Raw genomic sequence first — 20,289 nt, forward strand, 5'->3', positions numbered from 1 at the left:
CGTAAGCCTCTCCTCCAAATGCCACCCACCCACAATCCAATGGTCAAACAGAACGGAAAATACAGGTAGCATGTCACTTCCTCAGGACCTTCTGCCATGGCCACAAGGACTCCTGGAACCAGTTCCTGAGCTGGGCCGAGTACGGACAGAATTCCCTCCGCCAGCCATCCATGGGCTTTACCCCGTTCCAGTGTGTACTCGTTTACCAGCCACCTCTCTTCCCCTGGTGAGGAGACCCCTCCAACATCCCTGCGGTCGATTACTGGTTTCCGGGAGAGTGAGAGAGTCACAATGAGGTTCCCCATCACCTCCAGCAGGCAGAAGAGTGCAGCACACCTTCGCCGAGCACCTACTATTACCTACCAACCGGGGCAAAAGGTCTGGCTGTCCACCCGAGACATCAGGCTGTGCCTGCCCTGTAGGAAACTTAGTCCCAGATTCGTCTGCTCCTTCACCATACAGGAACAGATCAATCCCGTCACCTACAGACTCCAACTCCCTCCACAATACAGAATACATCCCACATTCCATGTCTCATTACTGAAACCTTTTCACCCTCCTGTCTCCACAGAGCCTGACCAGACAGAGGAACCCCCTCTCCCTTTGCTTCTGGAAGAAGGGTCCAACTACAAGGTTAAGGAAATTCTGGAATCCCAGCAGCGTGGTGGCAGACTGGAATACCTAGTTGAATGGAAAGGATATGGTCCTGAAGAATGCTCTTGAGTCCCTAGAGGCAATATCCTTGATGTAAAAAGGGATGTTTTCATTGTAAAAACATCCCTATTTACGTCAGTAACGTCACAGTGCAAAGAATATAGAATAATAGTATACTGTATACTTAGTAACGCTGTATATGTGTCCGAAAGTCGGACTGCAAGTTTCATTTTAAGAATTATTTTGAGGTTAATATACCAAAGGAAAACTGTTCAGCTTCCGGAAAATTCTCATCTGTTTTCATCTGGGCCTATTTCAATCTTTTCACTTTTGGAGTAAACAACTTAATATACTAATGCATTGATTATTGATCCCAGATACAGATCCCCTGTAAAGACCTTGTCTCAGAGGAGCACCAGGACAAGACCACAGGAAACAGATGATTCTTCTGCACAATCTGATTTTGCTGCAGCCTGGAATTGAACTACTGGTTTCGTCTGGTCAGAGGAGAACTGGCCCCCCAACTGAGCCTGGTTTCTCCCAAGGTTTTTTTCTCCATTCTGTCACCGATGGAGTTTCGGTTCCTTGCCGCTGTCGCCTCTGGCTTGCTTAGTTGGGGTCACTTCATCTACAGCGATATCGTTGACTTGATTGCAAATTAAAACAGACACTATTTCAACTGAACAGAGATGACATCACTGAATTCAATGATGAACTGCCTTTAACTATCATTTTGCATTATTGAGACACTGTTTTCCAAATGAATGTTGTTCAGTGCTTTGGCGCAATGTATTTTGTTTAAAGCACTATATAAATAAAGGTGATTGATTGATTGATTGATTGATTATCTAGCCAATAACACGTGCAGCTGATTGTGTCGGTACATTTAGGACAATTTAAAGGGATAGATTTCACCCAAAAATGTAAGAAGATATTTTGAAGATTGCTGGTAATCAAACAGTTGGTGGTTGCCATTGACTTTCATAGTATTTTTTTTTTCTACCATGGAAGTCAATGTCAACCACCAACTGTTTGAATACCAGCAATCTTCAAAATATCTTCTTCTATATTCAACATAAGAAAGCAACTCATACAGGTTTGGAACGACATGAGGATGAGTAAATGACAGAATTTTCATTGTTGGGTGAACTATGCCTTTTACAGAAGGCTTAATTGCATTAATATCTAATATATTGAACCTAGAATTAACATGTTCAGTAATCAGTGATGACTGTAAAGTTACTCATTATTGAGTAAGTCATTGCATTAACAGCTGGAATTTTTAAAACATTGATCAGTATAGATACCAGTGACTGACCAAACTTAATCCAAAAACACTTTTGTTTATCTCAAAAACACGATTTTAGTCTTCAGAGTGTCTTCGGCTTCATTCATTTCATTACATTCACTATTTTATATTATATTATATAAACATTTATGAAACATTATACTTACAGTATTGAAGCAATGTTGTTCAGCATGTAAAGGCACATAAGCACCACCAGAGTGCGGCGTTCTGTTGGCAATTTTATTAATGTTGTTACTACTGTCGATTTACGAGAAAGTGAAACTTACTTATCTGCAACCATACAGACTCCTGAAACGATCAAAACAACAGAATACTGAATCGTTGAAAGAACCTTTTAGAAACACCTGATACTTACAGGTAAGGGATATAAATATAAGAGAGATTGTCCTGAACAGGTTTCTAATGGATCTGGTCTGGTTTAGTAGGGTTTATGTCAGACTGAATGAGCTGAACAGAAGCAGGTTCAAGCGTGTCAAATACTCAACTGCTTTAGTCGATTACTGCACTGAAATTATATAAAAAAGGTATTAAATGTATATCATTTGATAGGTTGTAAAGAAAAGATTTTTGTTTTTTGTGAGCATGTTTATGTGGTTTAAGAGGACACAAAAGACTTTTGACCATATCATATATTTTACTGAGAGATGTAATTATATATATATATATATATATATATATATATATATACAGGTACATCTCAATAAATTAGAATGTTGTGGAAAAGTTCATTTCAGTAATTTAACTCAAATTGTGAAACTGAAGTAGTTTAAGTATTTGGTTATTTTAATTGTGATGATTTTCACTCACATTTAACAAAAACTCACCAATTTCATAAAATTAGAATATGGTGACATGCAAAGCAGCTTATCAACTCAAAACGCCTGCAAAGGTTTCCTGAGCCTTCAAGATGGTCTCTCAGTTTGGTTCACTAGGCTACACTATCATGGGGAAGACTGCTGATCTGAAAGTTGTCCAGAAGACAATCATTGACACCCTTCACAAGGAGCCACAAACATCCATTGCCAAATAAGATGGCTGTTCACAGTTCTGTATCCAAGCATGTTAACAGAAAGTTGAGTGGAAGGAAAAAAAAGTGGAAGAAAAAGATTCACAACCAACCGAGAGAACCGCAGCCTTATGAGGATTGTCAAGCAAAATTGATTCAAGAATTTGAGTGAACTTCACAAGGAATGGACTGATGCTGGGGTCAAGGCATCAAGATATGTCAAGGAATTTGCTGAACCACAGACAACTTCAGAGGTGTCTTACCTGGGCTAAGGAGAAGAAGAACTGGACTATTGCCCAGTGGACCAAATTCCTCTTTTCAGATGAGAGCAAGTTTTGTATTTCATCTAGGGATGCACGATAATATCGGCACAACATCGGTATCGGCCGATAAAAGCTTAAAATGACCATTATCGGTATCGGCCGATATGAATATTTCTGCCGATGAGCCAAACCGATATTCTCCAAGTGAAATAATTGACCTGTTTTTCAGATGTGAATGTCTGTCTACATTTGTAAAATAATAAATTTATGGTATAATCAGTACAGAAGACATACTTGGATTTCTCTTCAGTAAAATTAAAGTTTAAATATATCAGTATATATTTGTATATATATCGATATCGGCATCGGCCAAAATTATTTAGAAAATATCGGCATATCGATATCGGCCAAAATCCAATATCGTGCATCCCTAATTTCATCTGGAAACCATGGTCCTATTGCTTGAAGTCCAGTGTAAAGGTTCCACAGTCTGTGATGATTTGGGGTACAATATCATCTGCTGATGTTGGTGCATTGTGTTTTTTGAAAACCAAAGTCACTGCACCCGTTTAACAAGAAATTTTGGAGCACTTCATGCTTCCTTCTGCTGACCAGCTTTTTGAAGATGCTGATATCATTTTTCCAGCAGGATTTGGCACCTGCACACACTGCAATGGCCATGGTGTTTGTGTGCTTGACTGTCCAGCAAACTCACCAGACTTGAACCCTATAGAGAATCTATGGGCTATTGTCAAGAGAAAAATGAGAAACAAGAGACCAAACCATGCAGATGAGCTGAAGGCCACTGTCAAAGAAACCTGGGCTTCCAGAACACCTCAACTGATCACCTCCATGACACGTCTTGAGGCAGTAATTAAAGCAAACGTATTGAGTACATGTACATAAAATTAACATACTTTTCAGAAGGCCAACAATTCACTAAAAATTATAATATATATATATTTTGATCTTATGAAGTAGGCTATTCTAATTTGTAGAGATGAATTGTTGGGATTTTGTTAAATGTGAGTCCAAATCATCACATTTAAAAGAGCCAAATACTTAAACTACTTCAGTCTGCGTGCATTGAATTTATTTAATACAGGAGTTTCACGATTTGAGTTGAATTACTGAAATAAATTAACTATTCCATGACATTCTAATTTATTGAGATCCACCTGTATGTATAACTCTTTGTACTCTCTTTAATCTTAACAGCAGTTCATAGTCCAGATTGTTCCGTGAGTTTATGAGTCACTCTCTTTGTTTTAAATTTCTTTCCTTTACTATCACTTCTTACATGAGACTTAAACACTTTGATGTAAATAATGATTTGGCTTGACCCAACTTGTTTAAAGTCTGAAAAAGAAAAAAAAGTGTTCTTTTTTTTAGGCTTGAAGAGATCAAGAGCAATGGCAGAATCTTCACCAGCATCAGCAAAAGCAAGTAAGTCATGGGGACTACATTTTGACCATAAATCACCATGTAAGTCAATAGTTCAGAATAACACCAAGTTTATTAATGAAATTTACTTTTCTCAAATAATATTTCAGATGTTTAGCAGATATAGATAGCAGAAAATAATTTCAACTTGAATCAATAATTATGGTTCCTCTTCGGGAACGAGACGCTGCGTCGAGCGCTTTTGGGGAACACCTTTGGCAAGAACAACTCTGAATATCGTGTGCAATCAGTTCAATGGAAGAGCGTGACGTCACGGACGGGGTGACGTAGCGACCAGGAAGCTATAAAGGCACGTGCCACGCAGCTGGCCTCAGCTTCGCGTCTTTCAGCAAGCGCTCTGTGTGTGCATGTTCATAAGTCTGTCTTGTAAGTCTTATTTACTGTTGTCTGTCCAGTATTATTAGACTAAGATGCCTAAGTCTAAAGCAAAGACCAGACATTTGAAGGGCGAAACCAAATCGCGCTATAAACTGTGTGTTCCTCCATGCCAGCGCTACATCACGGCTGGAGACACACATGATTTATGCGTGGTTTGCCTGGGGTGCGGACGCTTCGATCCCGGAGGGCGCTCTTCGAGGAGGGAGCCTTCGCCAGCGTTCCCCGCGGCTCTGGCCCCGCTTCTGCTGAGGCAGAGTGGCTGCTGCACTCGTGGGGTTCGCAGGTGGATCTGGCAGAGGGAATGGAGACGGGCCAGTCCTTATCTCCTTCCTCATCTGCTAGATCCGGCGCCCAAACCCTGGGATCGGAAGCACGCTCGTCGGTTTCTTCCCCCCCGGGCGAGGGGTCGACACTCCACCTCTCTTTGGTAGGGATTCGCCACCCCTTTCGCCCCAGTATGAGGAGCTGCTGGAGGTGGTTACTCGCGCAGTCGAGAAGTTAAAGATAGACTGGTCCCCAGAGAAAAAACATGAACCGCAGAGAAGTAAACTCGATGAGCGGTATCTCAGGCCCAGACAACCACCTCCAGCCCGGAGCCTTCCCTTTTTTCCCGACCTCCATGACGAAATAGCGAGGTCGTGGAAACACCCATATTCCACCCGTCTCTTCGGCCCTGATTCGCAGTATTATGGGAATGTGACAGGGCTCGATGAGCGTGGGTACAGAGCGATGCCACGGGTTGAACAGGCGCTTGCGGGCTATCTGTCACCCGGTTCGGCGTCGTCTCTGAAGGCTCCGGCCTTGCCTACAAAAGCATTAAGAACGACATCAGTGTTAGTGGGCAAGGGCTATGTGGCAGCAGGTCAGGCAGGGGCGTGCCTTCACACCATGGCCGTCCTTCAAGCATATCAGGCCGACCTGCTGAGAGACGTAGACGAGGGAGAGGGGATCAAGTCCGACGATATTGCAGAGCTTAGACGGACCGCTGATCTCTCCCTCCGCGGCAACAAAGAGACCGCTCGCGCGATTGGGCGGTCTATGGCAGCCTTGGTGGCCGCGGAGAGGCATTTATGGCTGAACCTGTCCCAAATTAAAGACCGTGACAGGTTCTGCCTCCTGGACACCCCGCTCCAAGCCTCGGGCCTGTTCGGCGACACAGTAAATACTGTCGTCGACAGGTTCCAGGAGGCCCGTGGGTTATCTGGACGGGAGATACTCGCACCACTAGCAGGCTCCTCATACCGCGAGGCTCTGAGTCGGGGGCTCCTAGAATAAAATCTGATCTTCGTACAGTTATCGAAGCTAGGAAGTCCTCGACAAAGAGGTCCTGACGCCAGCATTCCAGTGACCTCTAGGGTAGCCCCTACGGGGTCAGAGCGGTATCCACCTCATCATACGGTGCCCGCCTCTCCCCGGTACCCTCTGGAGGCCGGTCTGCCAACCCTGCCAGTGTTTCAGGGCGCAGCAGTCTCCCGCGAGTGTCCCTCCCAGTTATTTCCGCCCATGAGCGTAGCGGAGCTGGGAAGCTCGCCTCCCCTTCGGGGGCCTCTTACACCAGAGATCAGTCTCGAGAGACTGATTCCCTTAGTACATTTCCGAGCAGCGTGGAAACTTCTGCCAAATGTATCTCAATGGGTCCTGCATACAGTAGAAAGAGGCTATGCTATTCAATTCGGCCGTCCACCGCCGAGATTCAATGGGGTTACACTGACAGTTGTCGGCCCCCAGCAGGCTCTGGTTATGGAACAAGAAGTGAATACCCTATTAAGGAAGGAGGCCATCGAGGTGGTCCCTCCTCTAGACAGGGAATCCGGATTCTACAGCCGGTATTTCATAGTTCCAAAGAAGGATGGGGGGTTGCGTCCGATCTTAGACCTACGTCAGTTAAACCTCTCAGTTATGTCACTGAAGTTCAAAATGCTTACTGTCAAACAGGTTGTAGCTCAAATCAGATCCGAGGACTGGTTTGTCACGATAGATCTCAAAGATGCATACTTCCACATATCCATCCTTCCACAACACAGGAAGTTTCTGAGGTTCGCTTTCGGGGGCAAAGCTTATCAATATCGAGTACTTCCATTCGGCCTTGCACTCTCACCCCGCACGTTCACGAAATGTGTAGATGCCGCTCTGGTACCCCTCCGTATGCAGGGCATCCGCATTCTAAATTATATCGACGATTGGTTGATTCTAGCTCAATCAGAGCAGATGGCGGTTCGACATCGAGGTGTCGTTCTCGCCAATATGGGAGAGCTGGGTTTGAGACTGAATGCCAAGAAGAGTGTACTTTCTCCAGTTCAGAGAACCACCTATCTAGGCGTAGTATGGGATTCGACCACGATGCAGGCACGTATGTCTCCTGCTCGGATCGAGTCGATCCTCACATCAGTCAAGAGAGTCAGAGAAGGCCAGTCACTCACTGTGAAGCAGTTTCAGAGACTGTTAGGGCTCATGGCAGCTGCGTCCAACGTGATACCTTTTGGTCTCCTGCACATGAGGCCCCTTCAGTGGTGGCTCAAGACCAAGGGGTTTTCCCCGAGGGTAAATCCTTTCCGAACTATTCAGGTCACGCGGCGATGCCTTCTTGCCTTAGACATATGGAAGAAACCTTTGTTCTTGAATCAGGGCCCGGTGTTGGGAGCTCTTGGTCGCCGTGTAACGCTAGCTACAGATGCATCCCTCACCGGGTGGGGTGCGGTCATAAGTGGCCACCCTTCCCGCGGTCTGTGGAGTGGTCGCCATCTGACATGGCACATCAATTGTCTAGAAATGCTAGCAGTATATCGAGCTTTAAAATATTTCCTCCCAGACCTGAGAGGCTGTCATGTGTTAGTGCGCACCGACAACACAGCGGTAGTCTCTTATATCAATCACCAGGGGGGTCTGCGTTCACGCCCCTTGTACAAGCTGGTGTACCAGATCCTCCTGTGGTCCCAGGGCAAACTCCTCTCGCTAAGAGCAGTGTATATTCCTGGGCGATTGAATGTGGGAGCAGACATGCTGTCGAGACAGGGGCAGAGGCCCGGGGAATGGATGCTTCATCCCGAGGTGGTGAAGCAGATATGGCAAATATTTGGCAAAGCTCAGGTGGACCTCTTCACGACTCGAGAGACATCGCAATGTCCCCTCTGGTTCTCTCTAGTTCACCCAGCTCCACTGGGACTAGATGCTATGGCACAGACTTGGCCGAGGCTTCGTCTGTATGCTTTTCCCCCCATCGCTCTGCTCCCGGGAGTTCTGGCGAGAGTACGCCGGGACGGGGTTCGCAGATCTGATTTCTCTCCTCGACGGCTCTCCATGGCAGATTCCGATCAGGACAGATCTACTCTCTCAGGCGCAGGGCAAAATAATTCACCCTCGCCTGGAGTTGTGGAAGCTGTGGGTGTGGCCCCTGAGGGGGCACATCTGCTAGCAGCCGGTCTCTCAACTGAGGTTGTTGAGACTCCAATCCAGAGCTCCCTCCACGAGGAAACTGTACGCCCTGAAGTGGAAACTCTTCACTTCATGGTGCAGAGATCGACACCTTGACCCTGTTAACTGCCCAGTTGGTACAGTTCTGGAGTTTTTACAAGCTAGGCTCTCTGCGGGGTTAACCCACTCCACCTTAAAGGTGTACATGGCGGCCATGGCTGCTTACCACGTCCCTTTCAGTGACCAGTCACTGGGTAGACACCCCCTAGTTACACGTTTCCTCCGAGGTGCACTGAGGCTGAGACCTCCAGTACGGTCCTGTATTCCCCCATGGGATTTGGTTGTGGTGTTAGAGGCTCTCTGCAAAGCTCCATTCGAGCCAATTCAAGAAATCTCAGACAGACATCTGACACTTAAGACTACCCTATTACTGGCTATTACCTCTCTAAAGAGAGTTGGAGATCTTCAGGCCCTCTCGGTGGCCCCTAACTATCTAGACTTTGCCCCTGGTTTGGCCAAAGCATTTCTATACCTAAAGTTCCCTCTGTCACACCACAACCTGTCGTACTGCAGGCCTTATGTCCTCCTCCCTTTCGGGAGCCAGACCAGGCCAAGCTAAATTGTATGTGTCCAGTGCGAGCATTGGACGCATACATCCACAGAGCTGCCCTGTGGAGAAAGTCTGACCAATTGCTTGTATGCTACGGTCCTCCTAAAAAGGGTTCTCCTGCCACCAAGCAGACCCTTAGTTGTTGGATAGTCGAGGCTATCAACGTCTCCTATGAGTCCTCTGGTCTTCCCCTTCCTTTGGGATCCAAGGCTCACTCTACGCAGAGTATGGCTGCCTCTAAGGCCTTTTTAGCAGGTGTGTCCCTCTTGGACATCTGCAACGCTGCGGGGTGGTCCACGCCCTCTACATTCGCCAGATTTTACAATCTCGATATGCGAGCCGCTCCTGGCTCTTCTGTCCTCTCGTCCTAAGCTGTGCTCTTCGGATACACACTAGGCAGGGGCTTGGTAGTCTGGCAGCGTTGGCACATCGTTCCCCAAAAGCGCTCGTGTATGTAACCCTAGTTCCTCCCGGCACCCCTGCCTGCGCTTGCTTCCCTACTCGAAGCTGAGGCCAGCGGCGTGGCACGTGCCTTTATAGCTTCCTGGTCGCTACGTCACCCCGTCCGTGACGTCATGCTCTTTCATTGAACTGATTGCACACGATATTCAGAGTTGTTCTTGCCAAAGGCGTTCCCCAAAAGCGCTCGACGCAGCGTCTCGTTCCCTCGAGGAACTAGGGTTACATACGTAACCTAGGGACATTCTTGTATTAGCTTATTTGGTAAGTGGTCGTGTAATGACCTTCAAATTAGGTTTCTGATCAGTTTTTCTGGGTTGATTTAGTATTAATTACCAGAATGTACATCATCTAATACATATTTAAGTTTCTCCAAAGTCTCCACTCTTTGGACCCTATCATACACCCAGCACAATGTTTAAGTTTAAAGCACACGACACAGGTGCACTCGGGGCGTGTCCAAATCCACTTTTGCTATATTAACGACAGAAAAACGGTTGGCGCGCCCGGGTGCATGGTCTAAACAGGTTGTCCCTATGCCCTTAAGGTGTTTTTTGGGCGTAACGAGCAATAAACCAATCAGAGTCTCATCTTCAATTCCCTTTAAGAGCCAGTTGCTCTCGTGCCACGGCAGATTTGCTATTTACGTGGCAGAATTTGGCAAGCAAATATATATATATATATTTAATTAGCCTACAAAACAATCTTATGCATTGCAATCCTTTAATTTTTAATATTTGGCTTGTTTGTGTGCTGCTGTGTGTCCCTGTTTTTAATAAGCAGCGTGTACGCTCTTTAAATAACAAAGAAAAGACAGTGCACCAGATTTTAGACAAGGTTTGAGCTGGTATATGACGCAGTCTATTTTCAGCTCCTTAAAATAGCATTGCGCCAGCAATGTGCCTGAACACATCTCTTTTTTAGACTAGCACGCCCATAGGCGCAAAAATGAGCACAAATGCATTTGCTAATTAAAAGACAAGGGAAAATGCGAACGGTGTATTATAGGGCCCCTAAAGTCAATTACACAATATATATTTTTTTTGTTATTTAAAGAGCGCGTTGGTAGAAAATGCGCCACTGGGAGGGTCCACAGTGCATGTAGACTTTGCTTATTACACACAGGGATGTGCATCACACAAACATGCCAAATATTAAAAACAAAAGGATTACAGTGTAAAAGAATATTATTGTGTAGGCTGCATAAATATAAAAATGTAATGATGGATAGTATTGCTTGTATTAGAATTAGGCTACCTATTTGAAATTTAGCGTATTAGCATACTACGTATGATGATAAATGAAATTGGCTAATTAATTGAACAATTGTGCCAATACACACAAATACATATTAACTGACTCATCGCACGGAGCTATTTAAAAGCCTGCATCCAATGCATCATCTCATGCCTTCTTCATCTCGGGAAGCTTTGGTGGATTCCTGCTTGTCCTGTAGATGATCTGCTCACTGCTTTAACTACACGTACGAGCAGATCAGTTTCTTCGCTTGAGAAGCGTTCAGCTTTTCCGCCAACAAATTCCGCCATGTAATAGCGATCCGCCATGGCGTGAGCGCATCTCACTCTTAAAGGGAATGGGAGATAACACACTGATTGGTTTATTGAATGTTATGCCCATAACTTATTAAGAGAATAGGTACAACCCATTCCAAAAATGCGCCCCAGTTAAAACAGCAAAAATGTATTTGGACACGCCCTGGGTGTATTTGCTCCATGTACTTTACACTTTGCGTTTAGATCGTTAAAACAGGGCCGTTTGTCTCTAGACACTCTTTACATTCAAACAGCTTCATGAAGTGCTTCATGGGATTCATGGGGAAAATATTATTGGGGTTCATACTAATTCTAAATAATGTCTCTTTCCAGCAATGTCATCCTCCATTAGTTCACTGACTGAGGAGCTTCAATGCTCTATATGTCTGGATGTGTTCACTGATCCAGTCAGCACTCCCTGTGGACACAACTTCTGCAAGACCTGTCTGAATGAACACTGGGACAACAGCCAGACCTGCAGCTGTCCAAACTGTAAAGAAACATTCAAGCAAAGACCTGATCTCAAGATTAATACCACACTCCGAGAGATTGCAGATCACTATAAAAAGAAAAGTCCTGAGAAAATGCCTGAAGTTCTGTGTGACATCTGTGAGGAAAGAAAGCTGAAAGCGCTGAAGTCATGTCTGGTGTGTCAGAGCTCTTACTGTGAAAGTCACCTGGAGACTCATTTGAGAGTGGCAGGTTTGAAGAAACACAAACTGATGGATCCTGTGAGTAATCTGGAGGACTATATATGCCAGAAACATGAGAAACCTCTGGATCTGTTCTGTAGAGATGATCAGACATGTGTGTGTTCAATCTGCACTGTGAAAGACCACGAGAACCACAACACTGTTACTATAGAAGAGGAGAGTCAAGAGAAGAAGGTAGAAGTTATACTTTTAAAGGGCTCATATCATGAGGAATCAGATTTTATTTCCTGTTGTGAAATAAAAGTTCATGATGAAAACATATTGTAAATTTAATCTCTGTTATGATGCATGTGTCTGTGTTGTTCTCTGTATAGATTGAGCTGATGAAGACACATGAAGACATGCAGCAGATGATCCAGGACAGAATCAAGAAGATTCAAGACATCAAACACTCAGCAGAAGTCAGAAAAGTGAGTTCAAAATAATCAAATGAAATAAATGTAAATATTTATTATGTAGCACTTACTGTAGTTAAATTAGTTTAGTTGGGTGGCTGTGTTTCATTCTGAAAGGTTCATCCCTGTGCCATGATCTTTTTGAAGGGTTTACCCTCCAGAGTAAGAGATTTGAAGGAATGAAGGGTGTAGGGACCAAAACCAGTTCCTTAGAACACACTTTGTTCCACAAACACTTTTTTTTCCACAAACACGCATTGCCGTGTCTTTAACTAACGAACACATTGATCGGATTGAGTTTCGCAGTGGCACAATTGTCATTATCATCATCATCATTTTTGCATCATCTTTAATAGCTGACGACCTAGCCACATTTGTCATTAATAAAATGAAAAACATCAGTGCACAATTTTCCACAAAACAATCCATTAAGCCCATCTTACCAGCAAAATACAATCATTCATATCCATCTCTTCACTCTCTGAGGCAGACATCTCCAATCTCATCCTTTCTAATCATTCTACTACTTGTCCACTTGATCCTTTTCCATCTCATCTCCTTCAAGCCATTTCTCCTGCAGTTGTACCTGCACTTACTTACATCATTAACATATCCCTCCACACTGGTGATTTTCCCTCAACATTTAGACAGGCTCGTATAGCTCCACTACTTAAGAAATCCACCCTCAACCCATCTCTTTTAGAGAACTACAGACCAGTTTCCCTTCTTCCTTTCATTGCAAAAACACTTGAACGAGCTGTGGTCAGTCTCTGCCTTTCTCACACAGAACAACCTCCTTGACAGCAACCAATCTGGCTTCAGAAGTGAACATTCAACTGAGACTGCCTTGCTCTCAGTTGTTGAAGCTCTAAGACTGGCAAGAGCAGAATCCAAATCTTCAATCACCAGATCCTCCTGTCAACCATACTGGGTAAAGAGCATCTCAGGAACCACACTCCAGTGGTTAAAGTCTTACCTATCAGATAGGTCCTTCAAAGTATCTTGGAAAGGTGATGTGTCCAGCTCGCAACATCTAACTACTGGGGTACCTCAGGGCTCAGTTCTTGGACCACTTCTCTTCTCTGTCTACATGGCATCATTAGGTTGTGTAATTCCGAAACATGGCTTTTCATACCACTGCTATGCTGATGACACTCAACTCTACCTCTCATTCCATCCAGATGATCCAACGGTAGCTGTTCGCATCTCAGTTTGTCTGAAAGACATTTCTTGCTGAATGAAGGACCATCACCTTCAACTCAACCTTGCCAAGACAGAACTGCTTGTGGTTCCAGCAAATCCATCATTTCATCACAATTTCACCATCCAGTTAGGGACATCAAGCATAACTTCTTCAAAAATAAAAATGTCCAGTCCTGCAGATTTGCTTTATTGAAGATCAGGCCCTTTCTTTCGGAACATGCTGTACAACTCCTTGTACAAGCTCTTGTTCTGTCCAGGTTGGCCTATCGCAATGCTCTCTTGGCAGGTCTTCCAGCCAGTTCTATCAAACCTTTACAATTAATCCAGGATGCTGCAGCAAGATTAATTTTTAACAAGCCAGAACAAACGCATGTCACACCTCTGTTTCTACTTTTACCAGTGGAGACATTAGCAGAGAAGGAAGAGAGGAGTGACTGAAAAATTTGTTGTTACCCAAAGATGGTAAAGGATTAAATTTCCAATCATTAGAGATAAGCAGACCAGTACCTCCACCTCTTCCAGTCAAACGTGGGGAGTGGGAAAATTAGAAATTATTGGTGAGTGCTGCAGGTGTAGGAGTGTCCTCTGGTTTCACCCAGATCTCTGTCAAGGCCATGAGATTTAGCTTTGAATGACTAATAATAGAAGTAATGAAATTGGCTTTGTTAAGAGCAGACTGGCAATTCCAGAGACCAATAGAAAAATAAAGTAGTGCATTAGCAGACATAGACAAAGTATGTACTGTAGGTTGTTAGGATCGCACTGCCTATAGTGTGTGATGCATGGTTTGCGAGTGGTAGTGATAGTAGGGATCTGTAAACACATAGTATCACATAGTAATATACATACTGACTCAAGAGTGATAAACAAAGTGATAGTAAATATTTATTTTCATGCATTTTAATTGTTTACAAATTTGGAAATCACTCATTGCATCACACCATCTCCTGACTGCATTATTATTTGTAAAATAGGGGCTTCATGGAGTGTGTTTACACACGGTTATAAGTAGAACCAAGGGTCTTAGCCCTCAAGGGACTATTTGGCCAACCAGTCTATTCCTACTTGAAAACCTAAATGTTATTGACAGTCGTCCCCTTGGAATTATAAGGTTCTATCTGACATTTTTGTCAAAATTGAGTTATTCACATATTCTTATTCTGTGATAATTTATTTACATTATGTGATGTTTTATTTTAAGTTGTGTACATTTTGGGATTTTCTATTGAAAAAACAAAAAGGTTCTATCTACAGAAGTCTATGGAACACAAAAACTTTAAAGCTCAATATCTCAAAACTATTCAGAACGCAGATAGAACCTTATAATTTCAAGGGGACGCAGTGTAAAAAACATCAACTTTGAAGCACATGCTGATTGATGGACCGGCATTACTCAAAATTAGCAACACTACATTCAGTGAAGGTAAAATAGTAAAAAACATAATAATAGTTAATTTAAAAGGAACCAGAACCGGAACCTGAAAATTTCTAACAATACCCATCCCTACTTATGAAGCTCTTTATCCTGTAATATATGTTGCATTTTGACATTGCCAACCTTTAAATTAAGTTGACAGTAAGTAATAAACAGCGCATTGAGTAGCATTGAGTGCATTTTATTTACTGCTATTTTTTAATTGTTGTTTTGTTTTTATGATTTTAATGGAACTGGAATCTGAACCGGAACTGTTACGTGGAACCGGAACTGTAAATTTCTAACGATTACCAACCCTACTTAATAATTGTAACTTCTTGTTTTATTGTTGCACACTTGCAATCACACTGTCAGTCTGAATATAGACATGGCTGTGATAACCTGATTACTAAAGTAGTCTCCTCAACATGATTTAGAGACACATGATATGAGGAATCATTCAGTGCATACAGTGCAGGATGAAGTTAATACTTTAGCTGAAGTATAAGCAATAGTAACACTGATTCTCGTCTTATTAAGCACTGCTAGTAATATGTTGACTCCTGTTTGATCAGAGAAACACAGAGAAGGATAGAGCAGCTCATGTCGAGCTCTTCACTGATCTCATCCGCTCCATTGAGAGATGTCAGACTGAACTGCTGGAGATGATGGAGGAGCAGCAGAAAGCAGCAGAGAAACAGGAGGAAGAGCTGATTAAAGAGCTGGAGCAGGAGATCACTGAGCTAAAGATGAGAAACACTGAGCTGGAGCAGCTCTCACACACTGAAGATCACCTCCACCTCCTACAGGTCAGTCAACATGATCTCTCTGATAAATGATAATGCAGGATATCACACCATAACACTCCCCATGCTGAAGGATTTCTCCTCTCTCCTGCTGTAGATTCACTCATCCCTGTGCAGGCCTACAAACACCAGGAACTGGTCTGAGATCAGTATGAAGACTCATGACAGTCTGGAGACTCTGAGGAGAGCTCTGACTCAACTGAAGGACACTATAGATGAGAAACTCACACAAAATGGTACATCAATGCATACATTGATCAGATTAATGATTTACTTAATTCTTTAAATAAAGCTTAAAATCTGCTGATGTTTTATTATCTTTAGTCTTTATTCAATTTCTGTTGTTTTCTCAGTGGATGTGACTCTGGATCCTGATACAGCTCATCCTAAACAAGTGAGAGATGGAAATATTTGGCAGAACATATATATATATATATATATATATATATATATCTATCAAGGGCTGCATAATAAATCGCATATGATTGTCATCCGCATCTCGTCAGTAAAGCCGGTTTAATACACAGAGCCGAAAATCACTGACAAGCCACGCTATATCGCGTTCATTAAATTAATCGCATTAGATTATGAACGTGATATTGTGGTGCTCGTCAGTTTTGCCGTTTTTATTAACGCCATTTATATTTTTGTTAATACAGCACATAGCACTACTCAACTAAATTAATGTAACATGGCAAAGATGAATTCACCTTCGGAAGTTAAATGTAAGGGAAATATCATTTGGAATTTCTGTGGTCTAATGTGATGTTGTTCATGTTCTTGTTCATGACGAAATTTTCTTTTATTGCTGGAATTAATTGATAGCATTAACAAGATGACCCGTTGAATTCATTTCATCTTTTCTGTCTCACTAGACGTCTAGTATGAGTGGCCCTCATCGTTCAGGTCAAGGTCAGTGCATGAAGGAGCCGTGGAAGATCAAAGCAAGCATTTCCCTCACTGAAGATTTTTTATGTCCCTCGCTGAATAAAGTGGAGAATGTCTGGAAACCATCAGTGAAGCGCAGCAGCCTCAGCGACGAGGACAAGCCCGAGTCCTTGAAGACGCAGGAGCTGTTCAACCGTGTGTGGAGTGTGTTGAATCAGCTGACGCCGCAGATGTTCCAACCGCTGATGAAGCAGATGATGAAGCTGACCATCGACACAGAGGAGCGCCTGAAAGGAGTGGTCCACCTCATCTATGAGAAGGCCATCTCTGAGCCCAACTCCTCTGTAGCCTGCGCCAACATGTGCCGCTGCCTTATGGGGGTGAGTGTGAGCCAAACACTGTGATCACAAAAGCAGCTCCTGCAGCATCTAGTCTGTGTTTTATCATCTGTCTCTCATCGCAGCTGAAAGTTCCCACCACAGAGAAACCTGGAGGGATTGTCAATTTCAGAAAGCTGCTGCTGAATCATTGTCAGAAAGAGTTTGAGAAGGACAAAGATGATGAAACGTTTGAGAAGCAGAAGGAGCTGGATGCTGCTACAGGGGTATGAACAACACACAATCACCTGAGTGGACTGGTCTGCAGGGGGTTGTGGCAGGGCAGTCTTTTTGCACATTTTTTTTTTTTTTTTTTAAATTGTGATTTAAATGTTGTGAAAAAAAAATCTACTTTCAGGTTTGTTGCTTGTTTGTTGGGCTGCACAATTTAGCCAACACTTTTGTGATTATATAACAAAATAACTGTTGATATTGTTATTATTAGTTAATAATACAAGACATTTCACTGTAATATTAAAATAAGGAAAAATCAAGAATCAACATATTTTTTAAAGGTCCAGGTTTTCTGCTTCTGTTTAGTAATTTTTTATGTGTGTGTGTATATATTATATTATTATTATTTTATTGTATAAGTATTGATGTTTGTTTTAGTGTCCTTTTTATATTTAATTTTTTTATTATAATAAATCAGTTAATCGATCAATTGATTGTTCTAAAAAATTTTAAACAAAATAAATATTGTAATAGTTCATTGTTAAAATTAAAAAAAAATTACAAGCAGTAAACTGTAAAATTACAATACTAATATTTATCTTAATTTGTCTTAATGTCTTAATTTTTTCAAACATTAAATCATAGAAAAAACTGCCTTCCTTATAACCCATGCAGTATATGTTTTTAAATAATCTGCAGCCTTTGTCATTTCATAATCAGCAATTTCCATAATACCTTCTGTCACGATTGATTGCTGTTTTGTATATGTATGTATGTATATATGTATATACTTCCCTATTTAGTCTATATAGTACAAAGGCATTTATGACTTCACTTCCTGATTCTGCCCCTTCAGGAAGAGGAGAGGCAGGAGGACCTTGAGGATGCCAAAGAAAAAGTCCACCAACGGTCGCTAGGCAACATCAAGTTCATCGGTGAGCTGTTCAAACTGAAGATGCTGACGGAGCCCATCATACACGATTGCATCGTCAAACTGCTGAAGAAACGTGATGAAGAGAGTCTGGAGTGTCTCTGCTGCCTGCTCTCCAACACCTGGAAACATCTGTACTTCGAGAAGTCCAAGGTGACGCTCATCACATAACTTAAAAAACAAATCTACATTTAAAATTGTACATAGAACAACAACAATAATAATAATAATAATAATAATAATAATAAATAAAAAGTAATACATACAACAGAAACATACAACAAAATTAAAAATATAAAGTATGAAATATAAATTTATGTAAATGATACGAAAATAAAAATGGGGGAATGAGGCTATACAATTAATTTTATTCCATCTTTGTGAAAGAGTTGTGGCCAAGTATTGTGATCCATACTCAGAATTTGTGATCTGCATTTAACCCATCCAATTGCCCACACACAGTAGTGAAAACGTGAACACATAAACACTCAGTGCCTTGCTCAAGGGTCTCACCTCAGTCGTGGTATTGAGAGTGAAAGAAGTTGCTTGTCATTCTCATTATTTTTGTCTTTTCAGCCCCGAATGGATCAATATTTAAATGACATGAAGAAAATTATTAAGGAGCAAAAAACCTCTTCCAGAATTTGCTTCATGCTGCAGGAATTTCTTGATATATACGATGGTTAAACTGTGGAAATAAACTCTGAGGGTATGATTATTTACTTTATTATTTCTGACATTATTGTGAACAATTCATTAATGTACATTATCCTAAAATAAAATATTTGATGCCTTAATATTTTAATCAAAATTAAATAACTTGAAAATAAGATCAACATTGTTTGTGTCATAGATCTGCATGATTACTATATTAATATACACGGTATGTGAAACTCTAAGCTACCTAAAAATATCATGATATTATGATCAAGGTGGTGTCCGAATGATATTACCATGGTATCATGGTTATAATAAACCAATCTTAATTTTTTACTAATTAATGCAAGCCTTGGCTCTCTCATTAACCCATCACATGAGATGCTATTATACTAATGCCTTTATTATCTAACCAGTAACACTTGCAACTGATTGTGTCTGTTCATTTGGGACAATTTAGCATAAAGGTGATTTCTTATTGTAGTTGAAACACTGAAAAAAATACCAGTGACAGACCAGACTTGGTTTAAAAACACTATTGTACTGATCAGTGATCACTTCTGAATTTTGTCTTCAAAAATGTTTTGCCTTCATTTATTTTAATACATTAATTTAACTATATTAAGAACTCAGCAGTTATTAAATGTTTTCTGTGTTTACAGTAGGCCTGAATTTGTATTGTTCAGCATGTAATGACACATCAGCACCACCAGAGACCACTAGCACCACTAGCATCTTCACATCAGCATCAGCTGCACAGCAAACAGTGAACCAGAGACAAGAGATGAACATTACTGAACATGAGCTCGGACAACCAGCAGCTTTCAGCTTTCTGTGAGAAGAAACCATCAGAGACACCAAACCGTAGTGTACATAGATGGCTGATGACACGCACTGGCCCACAGTTCCCTCTGTTCTTCTCACACCTGTAGGCTATATTGATCATTTGGTCACCCTATAATGGCTAAAATATTAAACCTACAATTTAAATAAGGAAATTACATTGTTTTCTTACAATGAAGTAAACAGCAATGTATTTTAAATCATTTCACTACTTTGGTTGAAGTGGATGTTCATTATTCAGATGCTAAAGGCTAGTAAAAATCAGATTATCCTCAATAGAACCAGAACCAGAACCAGAATGAGCTTTATTGCCAGGTATGTACACATACGAGGAATTTGTTTTCGTGACAGAAGCTCCGCAGTACAACAGAATGACAGCGACAGAACATAAAACACATAATAAAAGAATAAAAAATACAAATATGTAGACAGTGAATGACAATATACAAATGACAATTGTAGGCAGGTATATTACAAAGTGAAGTTATGTATGTACATATATATTGTGTGCAAAATTTAAGTGTATACTAAGTATGTGTGTTAGATAAATAAAGTGTGTGTGTATATAAATATAAAGTGTAGTGTGTTCGCCATTATTGTCAACTGTTCATAAGATGAATTGCCTGAGGGAAGAAACTGGTCCTGTGTCTGGTCGTTCTAGTGCTCAGTGCTCTGTAGCGTCGACCAGATGGCAACAGTTCAAAGAGGGAGTGTGCAGGATGTGAGGGGTCCAGAGTGATTTTGACAGCCCTTTTTCTCACTCTGGATAAGTACAGATCTT

At 41.8% G+C, this 20,289-nt stretch overlaps 1 protein-coding gene across 4 annotated transcripts; it reads left to right on the top strand.

Moving 5' to 3' along the window:
• The first annotated feature begins 2,184 nt into the window (after positions 1 to 2,184).
• On the top strand, positions 2,185 to 19,672 carry LOC113050998 (E3 ubiquitin/ISG15 ligase TRIM25-like). 4 transcript variants are annotated; one of them, XM_026214561.1, is made up of 12 exons: positions 2,185 to 2,320; positions 4,625 to 4,717; positions 11,441 to 11,994; positions 12,135 to 12,230; positions 15,408 to 15,641; positions 15,736 to 15,874; positions 15,992 to 16,032; positions 16,514 to 16,906; positions 16,990 to 17,130; positions 17,934 to 18,161; positions 18,585 to 18,717; positions 19,328 to 19,672. In XM_026214561.1, exons 2-11 carry the CDS (start codon positions 4,645 to 4,647, stop codon positions 18,693 to 18,695), a joined length of 2,010 nt encoding a protein of 669 aa, XP_026070346.1. In that variant the 5' UTR covers positions 2,185 to 2,320; positions 4,625 to 4,644; the 3' UTR covers positions 18,696 to 18,717; positions 19,328 to 19,672. The 4 variants fall into 4 exon arrangements, with proteins under 4 accessions (XP_026070346.1, XP_026070348.1, XP_026070347.1 ...); XM_026214563.1 differs by having other exon boundaries at positions 4,625 to 4,678; XM_026214562.1 differs by lacking the exon at positions 2,185 to 2,320 and adding an exon at positions 2,403 to 2,487.
• Positions 19,673 to 20,289: the final 617 nt, after the last annotated feature.

The sequence above is a fragment of the Carassius auratus genome, chromosome 31 (genome assembly GCF_003368295.1).
Source record: "Carassius auratus strain Wakin chromosome 31, ASM336829v1, whole genome shotgun sequence".
NCBI lineage: Eukaryota > Metazoa > Chordata > Actinopteri > Cypriniformes > Cyprinidae > Carassius > Carassius auratus.